Source organism: Myodes glareolus, chromosome 11, assembly GCF_982192425.1.
Source record: "Myodes glareolus chromosome 11, mMyoGla1.1, whole genome shotgun sequence".
NCBI lineage: Eukaryota > Metazoa > Chordata > Mammalia > Rodentia > Cricetidae > Myodes > Myodes glareolus.
In genome coordinates this window covers 69462818-69474779 of record NC_142036.1, presented here as the reverse complement: position 1 = coordinate 69474779, position 11962 = coordinate 69462818, and the positions used below count along the sequence as shown (strand labels likewise).

At 43.9% G+C, this 11962-nt stretch overlaps 1 protein-coding gene across 1 annotated transcript; it reads right to left on the bottom strand.

Annotated features, from left to right (window-relative positions):
- Positions 1 to 259: 259 nt before the first annotated feature.
- Sptssa (serine palmitoyltransferase small subunit A) lies at positions 260 to 11706 on the bottom strand. The gene is made up of 2 exons (XM_048415740.3): positions 11525 to 11706; positions 260 to 1399 (listed from the first exon to the last, which is right to left on the bottom strand). Exons 1-2 carry the CDS (start codon positions 11634 to 11636, stop codon positions 1296 to 1298), a joined length of 216 nt encoding a protein of 71 aa, XP_048271697.1. The 5' UTR covers positions 11637 to 11706; the 3' UTR covers positions 260 to 1295.
- Between the last annotated feature and the right edge of the window lie 256 nt (positions 11707 to 11962).

Below are 11962 nucleotides of genomic sequence, written 5' to 3'. Positions count from 1 at the left end.
TCCAGTTCCAGGGGATCCAATACCCTCACAAAGACATATGTGCAGAGAAACAACTCACGTGTGCGCGCACACACACACACCCCAAAACTTATGCTAGAGGACGTCCTAAAATGCATAGTGTGTATTTTCTAATTACTAGAACTTTTATGTTCAGAGATATGTTAAGATATAGTTACTGCTTACCTAGTCCTCCAGCAACCAACCCACAAAATAACTACTAGATCAATATTGAACCATGAAAGATATACTGCTACATTCGTTGATTTTTTTTCTTTGAATTTAATGAGTTTACATCAAAAAAAATTAGGTAGTCATTTTACATCTAAGGAATAAAAACCTTTTTTTAAAAAAAATACAAAGAGTGGAAGGATTTTTAACCAAGTTTACATTTCTTTTGGCTATGGTTCTAAACAGTTCATCTCATCACACCTTCCCACAGTGTGCAAACGCAGTTCACGGCACCTGTCACAATCAGCAAACTAACTTTGAGCACATACGCCGTCAATATTGCCTCAGAGCAAACTGCTCTGCCTCCTATGAAAAGCTCTACAGTAGACCGAAGCATTACACATCGCTGCTATTGGCCACCCACCCTCACGAGAATCAAAGTTGGCTGGAAATCAGTCCACGTAAGAATTAGATATCTAAAAGGTGAAACGTTCCTTGTATTAATTTTAGCAAGATCTTTACTTTTTCACTACTAAGAAACACTTTAATAGTTGTAGAGCAAAAGCTGTTAAGAGTCTAGGGAGCTAAAACCATACTCCTGAGTTCAAGCTTGCGGATAAATCCTTTGTAAGTAGGTCTCCAAGTGTCCTCCCTCCCATCCCCAAATTCTGTAATAGTTCTTACAAAACTTTGGTCAAGAGTAGAAATATATCCAGGCAGATGTATACAATAGCAAGAACAGTAAAGCCCAACTAATGACCTTGGATTTAAAAAATAGAAGGCAATTAAGATGTACTCAAAGTTACATTAAGAAAAGCTTTCACTGGGTAATATTGAAACAGTCACAAAGGTTAAGAAAATACTGATATCAAAGTACAAATGACTACAATGTTAAAATAGACAAAAGCTACTATATAAGAGCCTCTTTTTAAAATCAAAAAGAAAGAACACAACACATGAGTCAGGATGATTTTCCTGTTCTACTCATGAATTTTAGTCTCTTGTTATTTATAAGGTTGGGTATGTTGACATCCGGAGAGCATCGTACATCAGATGAGGTCTCATTCCAACTTCACAAGGCGGATGGATCTTCCCCCAGGAACCTCTGGATCCTGGGCACGTCTTCGTCACTGTACAATTTCAAAGTAATGCAGTATGGCCATGATGTGCTGAGGCATAAAGACATAGCCGGTGTACAGTGCCATCCCCACCACGGACACCAGCATCGAATCTGTGCGATAGTTAAGGAAACTTATTTGTCTTAAGTCTGTTCAAAAACTAAAACACAGTTTGTCAACAACCATCCATCTCTGGTACTCACAACATAGTGTGTTTCCTATTTATCAAGTCCGTACAAAGAACTAACAGTGCAGAAACGGGGTGCTTGCCATTACAACATCTTACATGGTTTTTAGCCCTTTTTTACCTCTACCAGGTAAAGTCAGCACAGTTATGCTTCCTATTAGATAGTGGTGAAAACAGCAGCTGACTTAAGTGTATGTGTTTAACCTAAGAAACAAGTGCACATTGGAGCTGGAGAAACGGCTCAGCCACCGGCAGCTCTTCCAGAGGAACCAGATTCTATTAATTCTCTGCACCCACATGGCAGCTCACAACGTAGCTTCAGTCCCAGGGAATCTGATGGTAATCTTCTGGTCTCCCTGGTGAGCAGACATAAATGCAGGCAAAATGCCCATACACATAAAATAAAGGGAAAAAGAAAAACTGAGGAAGAGAGAGAGAGAAGTGCACAGAATATGATTACATTTAATAACTTCATAAGGTCTACCAATTTAAGTAACAGCAAAAATAAAAAAAAAAAGTATGATCTAGGTGTTGCAAGTTTAAACTACCACATGCTGAAAGTACTGACATTGAAGTTAGCCCGCTTCGACAGCACTGGGATCATACGCATGCGCCACCACACCTGGCTTTTTTACCCGGATGCTGGGGAGCCAAATACGGGTCCTCATGCTTGCGCTGCAAGTTCTTTACCCACTGAATCATTTTTCTTAGCCCATGGCTTTCTTACTAGAAAACAGGGTTTAAATAAACAATGTGCTCACTACAAACTAATATTTGTGTAACAGTTCAGCTGGCAGATCTCTTAATCAAGAGTTTTTCTATGAGATGTTTATTCTAGCTATGACTGAGAAAACAGTGACTCGCCCAGGGCCAAACTGAAAGCTGTCATTAGAAGCAGAGGTCAAACCAAGACTCAGAACCTAAATCCACTTACGTAGTGGAGCAAAGGCAACTGAAAACCCCTCCCACCATCCGGTTTATCTAACCTTACACCGCGCTTTCCCCTTGACCTCGTCCTTTGAGGGGAAGGGGGAGGAGCAGGGTCTCTCTGTGCAGCCCTGGTTGTCCTGGAACTCACTCTGTAGACAGACTACAGAACAACCAGAACTACATAGAGAAACCCTGTCTCAAAAAAAAAAGTAAGAAACTGGCAAACCTCTGTGAGCTCAAGGCCAGCCTGGTCTACACTGAGAATGGAAGGCCAACTAAAGCTGTAAAGTGAGGCCCTGTCTCAAAAAATAAAAATGACCAGTGTTTGTGTGTGTGTGTGTGTGTGTGTGTGTGTGAGAGAGAGAGAGAGAGAGAGAGAGACAGCAGAGAGAGACAGAGAGAGAGAGAGAGAGAGGGACACACACACATATACAGAGAGAGAGAGAGAGAGAGAGAGAGAGAGAGAGAATAATCAAAAGAGGACAGTGGATACTAGGGGATCCCCTGATAACACACCATTGTCCAATATGGGTGCTGGGAATTGAACCAGGTCCTCTACAAATGCAGCAAGTGCTCTTAACCACTGAGCCTTCTCCTCAGCCCCATAATGGGCCCTCACAAACAAAAGTTAACACATACCATTTAGAGCATGCTGGCTATAATTTCCTATCTGGTGTTTAAATGTATTTCTCAGTCCAGCTCAGTCTGTCCCAAATCTCTCCAGGTATAAAGTATCCCTGATAGGCTAGGGATGTGGCCCAGCGGGTAAATCGATACAAACCAGTCAAGAAGATCCAACTTCAGCTTCCCAGAACTCATATAAAGCTGGGCAGTGACACAGGCCTGTAACCTCAGGGCTCTTCCGTCCAGACAGAAGGCAGAGACAGGAGAAACCCTGGAAGCCTGCAGGCTAGCTAGCCTACCTTATATGTGGGCAAACAAGAAACCCTGTCTCAAAGTAGAAGGCAAGGGCTAACATGTGAGGCTGTTCTCGGACCTCCACAAGTGTGCCATGGCTTGTGAGCATCTTACACACATGAACATATAGTTTAAAAATGCTAACAAAGTATCCGTGACACTGTAAAGTACAAAAAGTGAGTGCCAGAAACAGCACTGCTCTAGAGTACAGCCCTGCCAATCTTACCTGTGTCAAAAACTCCATCGGTGTCCTGACCCATGCAGTGTAGACACATAACCTACCTGAGATTTGATGTGAGAACTAGAAATCCACTCTGCTGCAGAAGGCAACACAATCCTCACTAAAACTGTTCTTCAAGGGCTGAACAACTGCCACCACCCCAAGTCGGACCTGCTTGGTGTTTCCCACAGCTACCCCGCTACCAAAGTGTTATGATTTATACTATAATCTGAGGTGTCACCGATCTTCTGGCCAAGGTTTCCCTTTTGTTTGGTTTGTTTTCAAAACAGGGCTTCTCTGTGCAGTCTTGGCTGTTCTAGAACTAGCTATAGACCTGGCTGGCCCCAAAATCAGAGATCTGCCTGCCACTGCCAACCAAATGATGGAATTAAAGGCGTGCAACACCACCACGTGGCCTAGCCTGGGTTTCTTGCTTTCTTCCTTTATTATTATTATTATTACTTATTATTGTAGTGTTTTGAGGTTTGTGTAATAACCCTGGCTGTCCTGGAACTCACTTTGTTAGACAAATCTGACCTCAAACTCAGAGATCCCTCTGAATCTGTCTCCCGAGTGCTGGGAATTAAAGGAGTGTGCCACCACCACTACCCTGGTGAGCCAAAGTTTCTGGGGCGCGGGGTGGGGGGGATGAGATTCCTTTCTTCATTAACATTCTAGGATCCCATTTATTTGGAGAGGGTATTTAGTTACCACATCTCAATCCTCTACTGGAGACCCATACAAAAAGAAAAAGTATAAATCTGATTACATACAACACACAAACAAGACAGGTAATACATAAATAATATTTCTATTTACCAAGCGCGCACAGGGGAGGGGGGCAGGTGGCACATGCCTTTAATCTCAGCAGTAGGGAAGCAGAGACAGGAGAAAGATATAAGAAACTTTTGTAGTTTCTTATAAGTTTTTGTAGTTATATAGAAGTCGGATTTACAGAGTAGAGAGGTCTCTTCTGACTTGAATAAAACCCCAAAAAACTAAAAAGCTAGAAGTGGAAAGCTGGTCTCGGCCACTGAATTTGAAGTGCTTGTGGGCAGGGCCAGACCTTGCTGATCCTCTGCTCCCAGCGGCAGGACACCATAACAGAGCTACCCCATAAATCACTCCAGAACCAGCAGCCATGTGCCAGAATGAATGCAGGCCCTGAAGACAAATGTTTGTACAAGCGCTGATGAAAAACAGGTCATTTTTATAGCCAAGCTGTAACATACACATCATATTGCATTCATGGATAAAGCAAACAGACCCAGGCATGGCGGCTAAGCACCTTTAATCCCAGCACTCAGCAGGCTGCAGCAGGTGGATCTATGAATTAGAGGCTATATACAGCCGCCCTCATCAGCTTAGATCATAAACCCAAATGGACAAGTTCAACAGGACCGCCATATACGGGCTGCCCATACATGCTTCAGCATTGCCAGGGCATAAATTTCATTCAACTTCTGGTCTACATAGCTAGTTCCAGGACACCCAATGATATACAGTGAGACTCTCTCTCAAAACAAAACAAACAGCAACAAAACTCAAATGGATATAAAACTATGTATTTGTAGGTCGCCTGCTGTTTCTTTAAGAGAGATTGGCCAACTAATCACGACCTGATAAGGTTTCAGTGAAAGGATTAAAAAAAGAAAAAGAAAAAAAAAACAGGCTAACCCAGCACTTATTCCAGCAACTTAAAAAAAAAAAAGGACCATAACAAAGAGAGGAAATACTTTAAAGACAAACACCATTTGTCAGAACCAAGACCAGCAACACTGCCTGCCCCAAACACTGCCCCCTGCCATTCACCAGAAAACTGGAAAGCAGGGTCTCTCTGAAAGTCAGGATCGCTATGGGAGGAGGGCGGTCACTCACTGGGCTTCACTACCAAACAGCACACGCAATGCTTTAAGTCTGATTCCACTGCTCGCGTCAGAAAGCTTTTAAAGCAATCCACCTCTCTTTTCTTTTTCTATTTTTTTTCTTTATTTTTTGAAACAGGGTCTCTCTGTAGTCATGGCTGTCTAGAACTCGCTATATAAACCTGACCTAGAACTCACAGAAATCCACCAGCCTCTGCGATCAAAGGCGTGAGAAAAAGTCCTTTGTAAAAATCAATTATAAAAAGCTGTTTTCCCTTAAAAGTATCCAAAAGTTTGATAAATACAACTTATTTTAAAGAACCACCTGGGAAGTGAGGGAAAACATTTGGTTGTGAGCAGAGAATGTTCAGTGAAAGGCAAAGCCCTACACTAAAGAAGCTGCCATAAGCGGGTGGTGGTGGCACACGCCTGTAATCCCAGCACTTGGGAGGCGGAGGCAAGTGGAGCTCTGTGAGTTTGAAGCCAGCCTGGTCAACAAAGTGAGTTCAGGACAGCTAGAGCTGTTAACACCCTTCCTTAAAAAAACAATAACAAAAAAAGGCAGTCGCCAGCTACAAACTTGAGCTCCAAACAAGAAATCTTGTTTTCTTTTTTTAAGATTTATTTATTGGTTATATACAACATGTTTTCCTGCACACCAGAAGAGGGCATCAGATCTCATTACAGATGGTTGTGAGCCACCATGTAGTTGCTGGCGATTGAATTCAAGATCTCTGGAAAAGCAGTCAGTGCTCTTAACCTCTGAGCCATCTCTCCAGCCACAAACAAGAAATCTTTACTTTTTCTCTTGACTTCAAATAGTTGGAGATTATCCCACGAGAAACGTTAAGAAACTGTATTTTTCTCAGATGTATCAACTTGTATCTTGATACTTTTCTAGCTGTCTTGTATGGCAGCAAATACTTCTATGACATCTGATACTGTTACAGCCTCATGTAGGCGACCTGATCAGTCAGCTCAGATGACAGAAAATCCTATCAGCACCAGATGCTAGTGTGCTGAAGTAAAAACCCATTCCCTGGACTGTTCTCGTTCTCTCTCTCTTTCTCTTTCTCTCTCTCTCTCTCTCTCTCTCTCTCTCTCTCTCTCTCTCTCTCTCTCACACACACACACACACACACACACACACAGTTTTAAGAAAAAGAAAAATCATGCTGCTGAACACTGGGCATGCCCTGAAAAAAATCCTCACCCTAACCTAAACCCTAAAATCTGTAGCTCTGATTCCAGGTACCAGTTTACAAACACATGTATATTTTCACTAGTCTATTGCCTTCACAAAGATTTAAAGCCTCAGTACTAGGGGGAGGGGTGTGTGTGTGTGTGTGTGTGTGTGTGAGAGAGAGAGAGAGAGAGAGAGAGAGAGAGGTGTCGCAGGGGGAGAGAGAGAGAGAGGTTTCGCAGGGTTTTCTTCAGTCCCTATTTCTAGAATATCAATTAGCTCTGCTGCAGCTGGTTCTATTTCACATGAGACCTGCCTGCCTGCCTGCCTGCCTCTCTTCCTCTCTTCCTCTCTTTTGGAGGGCAGCAGTCAGACATTGGAACTGAAGTTACACACAGGAGCGAGCCACCATGTGGAAGCTAAAAACTGAACCTTTGTCCTTGTGAGAGTAGCATGTGCTCTTAGCTGCTGAGCCATCTCTCCAGCCCCTCATATGGGGCTGGTAGGCCACATTAGAGGGCAGCGACGGACAACCTTCAACATGAAACATCTCTCAGCTCAGCTGCTGCACAAGCAGAGAAGCCCTTTGAATTCTATTTTAAGAAAATTAAAAATTAGCATCTGCAGCGGAACAGCCTCCAGAGATATATCTCTAGACTGGCCCAGCTCTCAGCTGATGCTAGCGGCCCTGTGTCCCATAAAGCATCTGTGGTGGCCTCAGAAACCTGACATGAGTATGTCCATGGAACACTATCCATGCATTTCCGACGAGCCCTGGGGCCGCTTCCAGCCACACTGAGCTAACCACCTTGGCTAATCAAGTTGTCTCCTGCAAGATGGCAATGACTGTTTCTGCTAGGGCTTGCTCAATAAGTTGCACAGCATCCCAGTGGCCTGCTGAGATATTGCTTTCCAAGAAACCCTACCATTTGGGGATTGTCCAGAACATACATAAAACATACTGGTCAAAATTTATGAGTGAAACTTCTACGTATAACCACCTAGTATAAATATCCTTTCAAACACTCTATTAACTATTTTAAGCATTCTAACATATACTCCGGTAGCTATGAAACCCTGTTTTTAATTATTAAATATGAACACCTTGAGTTTATTGTTTGTTTAAGAAAACTATCTTGGAAAACCAAAAATAGAAAAAAGAAAAGAATACATTGAACATTGGGGAAGCAGAATTTCTAGGAGTTTGAGACTAACCTGGTAAACAGAGTTCCAGGACAGCCATGGCTACACAGAGAAACACTGTATCAAAAAACAAAACAAAAAAAAAAAGAAAAACAAAACAAAACAAATAGGCCCAGACATGGTAACATGCGCCTTTAATCCCAACACTCAGGAAGCAGAGGCAGGTGGATCTCTGATTTTGAGGCTTTGTAATGCGTCCCAGAACAGCCAAGGCTATATGGTAGAACCCTGTCTCCAAAACATAAGAAAAAAAGAAAAGAAAGAAAGGGAATAGATCTTAGTATATCTCAGAAGAGCTGTAAACATCACAAACACTCAAGGCTTAAGGAGGCCCTCAGCCATTGCTATTAACAAACTGTAACAAATGGCTAGTTTCACAAGCTGAAGTACTGTGGAACATAGACCAGAGGTCAGTCCCCCTAGGACTTTCCCAGACCTTCATTAAGCATAGTCTTCATTATATTACACCTTTCCTAAAAGTTACTAAAGAAAATATTATTTAAAGGCCTAAAGAGCACAGTCAACAGTTAGGTTATTCTAACATTCTCAATACAAACAGTGCAAAACAAACCAAAGCTCAGAAACTGGAAGTAAGGAAACATCTCCCAGAAAGTTAGGGCAGTTTACAAGAATCCAGCTAGAGATCTACTTCTGGTCTTCTTCTAACAAGGATCAGGATCGGAGAACTGCCCCGGAATACCAGGCCTTCCCATCCCCCACCCCCCATACTCTCACGTCTTCCGCAATCTCAGGACAGGACACTTGGGGGGGGGAGGCACTGGGGGGCGGCACAAAGAACCTCTAACACAACAAAGGAAGGGGTAATAACTAACTCGGGTTTTATTTTCATTCAGATAACAGCACCAAGCCTATTTATTCATCCAAAGGAGACAGGAGAGCCTATTTTAACACAGTTTTTAAACTGTTGTTTTGTTTGGTTTGGTGATTTTAGGGACACAGAGTTTCATGAAGCCAAGGCTGGCCTCAAACTCACCATGCAGCTGAAGCTAGCCCTGATCTTATGATGTTCCTGAGCTACCTCCTCAATACCAGGATTGCAGGCATGCACCTAGCCATGCACATAATTCTTTTTAATAGAAAAAAAAAAAAGACAGCTTTTTTTTTTCTGATAGGAACTAAAAAACTGGGCCGGGCAGTGATGGTGCACGCCTTTAATCCCAGCACTTGAGAGGCAGAGGCAGGTGAATCTCTGTGAGTTGGAGACAAGCCTGATCTACAAGAGCTAGTGCCAGGACAGGCTCCAAAGCTACAGAGAAACCCTGTCTCGAAAAACCAAAAAAAAAAAAAAAAAAAAAAAAAAAAGAAAGAAACTAAAACTGATTTTTTTCTATTGGCTTCACAATGCAGACTGGTTTTGCCAGTTCACAATGAACATTTTCTATGAATTGTATAAGAAAATCATTTTAGGGGCTGGAGAGATGGCTCCGTGGTTAAGAGCACCAGCTGTTCTTCCAGGGGGCCTGGGTTCAGTTCCCAGCACCCACATGGCAGCTTACAACTGTCTATATAACTCCAGTTCCAGGGAATCTGACACCTTCATACCAAATGCACATAAAATAAAGTTAAATAAATATTTTTTAAAAATCATTGTAACAAAAGTATACAGTTACAAAAGTAACAAAAAATAACTTGTTAAAACTATGTTAACCAAAGTATTAAAATGTATGTACAAATAAAGTCTTTCTAGTTATCTACATTTACTATACAAAACTTCTATGTCAGCATAAATGAGCAAGGGAAGACATCATTCACCTCTTTTCCCCCTTTGGAGAGTTACATACACCAAACGTCTAAGACCACTACAGTACACGGTCTCATAAGATGATGCTGTTGCTGTTTCTGCAGTTTTCGGAGAAGGTTCACTAACCTTCTATTTCATCCACTTAGCTCTCCCTGGTAATAGGAAGCCGCATCCATTCCTACCGAGGGAAAGTCAGAAGGTAATGGCAGAAAATGCACAGCAGTAGGCATGGTGGCCGCCACCTACCAACATTCAAGAGGCTAATGGGAGGATTACTCTAAGTTTGAGGCAAGTTTAGGCAACACAGGCAAGCTTGGTTGCATAGCTAGATCCAATTAGTCAAAAACATCAAAACCAAAATCTACTGAGGCCTTAGGTTTCCCATCATTATTTCTCTCTCCATCTTCAGAACAGGACACTATTTCTACTACAATAGAGCACAGAAAAATCTTAACACTGTTGCCACTGTAGCATTCAGCCAGAAACCAACAAATGTTTCGAAGTCTATAGACCTACCTAAGCTACACCACCAACCTCTGACTTTTTAAAGAGTTTCAAACTTTACCCCAACACTGTTTCTTTTCCTTCCTTCATTCCTCCTCCCTCCCTTCCGAGCTTTGCTATGTACCCCTGGCTTGCCTGGTACTGGCTATGTATTACGTTGCCCAGGCCACCCGAACTCCCAGCAGCCCTCTTGATTCAGCCTCCTGAGCTTGATTCAGCCACATCTGGCTTTCATTACTGTTTTATGAGGCTTTACCAACACTGCTCAATTGTACTAAGCCAATTTTCAGCCAAGATTACCTGCTACTACTGAGAAGTTTCACGCATTTAAATGTACATTTTATCTGACCTACAAAATCCAAAGACCAAACTGAGGCTGTAAACAAACATTGCAGGAAATCAGCAGACTTTATACTCCGAAGCCCCAAATAGGTATTCTGGTTATTAAATTCTAGGTTAGGAAAGAAATGCCAGTGGCAATACATAAAAAAAAGTCTTGAAAGCAGGTACATTTTTCAAGAGCCAGGTCCAAACAACCTCATGCTCCTTCAACACCAGCACCCTTGCTAAGCTTGGAGTGAGCCCTACCTCAGTCATCATCAGAATGCAATAATGTAATGTGTGAAGTTGTCCCTAAGGAAGCTAAACCACACCGGGAAAGCTGAGTCTGGGTGAAATAAAGCATGTGATTGTGAAATCATTCAGTTTATATTAAGGAGAGGGGGATAGAAGAGGAGAAAGAATGCACTGTTAGTATTTAGTCCCCACGAATAATATCCTAGGATATCAACACAGGCATTAGGAGACAACAAACATCACAGACTTCACAACCTTGAGCTACTCACTGAAGCTGTCAAAATTACGGTATACACAAAGTGCTCAACAAAGTCATCACTCACCAGTTCTTAACTATAAACTATAGAGCAAAGCAGTTTGAAACCCCATCTACAACTAACCACAAATCTGTCCCGGGCACAGCTCGTACTCACGGTGCAAAGAAGTCATAAATGAAACACACTTTTTAAACTGCCATCTTGAAGACCAAAAGGCCTGCTAGTAACTTATAAACTGCTTCCCAAAACTGTATGGGAGTGTCACGACCACGTACTCACAACCTGGTGAACTGGTTAAAGTTTCTGTCGCTCGGAAAGCTAAGCAAATCAGGAATAGCTAAAGGGCCAAAGACGCCCAACCCCGGAGCAATTTGCTCCACCAGCAGCATCCCTTCCTCCTACCAGGGGACTGAAGCAAAGGCAGGCGCGGTCGAAGCGAGACAAGGAAGCACCAGGGTAGACGTCGTCTTCCAGATTGCCTACAGAAATCAGGACGCCTCCACCTTGGGCAGGGGAACTTCGCCCTACACCCCGGTCTCCGCAGTTCCACCTCCCTGGGCCCCAAGACACCCACACCCACACCCGGCGCGCGCGCCCCTCCAAGCCCCGGCCAGGCCAAGCAACACAGGATACTGAACACGGTCCGCTCCCAGGGTTCCAGCATGTAGAGTGCCGTGACCAGAAGGTACTGGTAGTAGAACCAGGACATTTGTTTCCAGGCCCGCGCCAGCGCCATGCCCGCCATGCGCCTCCCGCGATGCAGCAGTGTCAGGCCAGCCTGCGGCCCGCTCGCCTCCTAAAGCCCCAGGCTTCTGGGCCCGCCCGCCACCACCCTGAGCCCATTGGCCCTGCTGGCTCCGCGCGTCACCGAGTACGCCCAGCCCCGCGCGCACCCGAGCGGCCACCGCTGGCCCCGCCTGACCGGCGCTTATTGGCCAGGAGGCTACCTCGGATGCTCGCGCTCCGCCCCGCGCCTCGCCCACCCCGTGCGCTCCCCAGCCCCGGGAAACGGTCTAGGGGGTCTGGGGTTAAGCACCCGTTCGACATCCCCACGCGCTCGCGTGGCGGTTG

Coding starts and splice junctions, on each gene's coding strand:
- Sptssa (XM_048415740.3), bottom strand. CDS start 11,636: ATGGCGGGCATGGCGCTGGCGCGGGCCTGGAAACAAATGTCCTGGTTC. Junction 1,400..11,524: donor CTGGGAGCGGACCGTGTTCA/GTATCCTGTGTT, acceptor ACTATCGCACAG/ATTCGATGCTGGTGTCCGTG.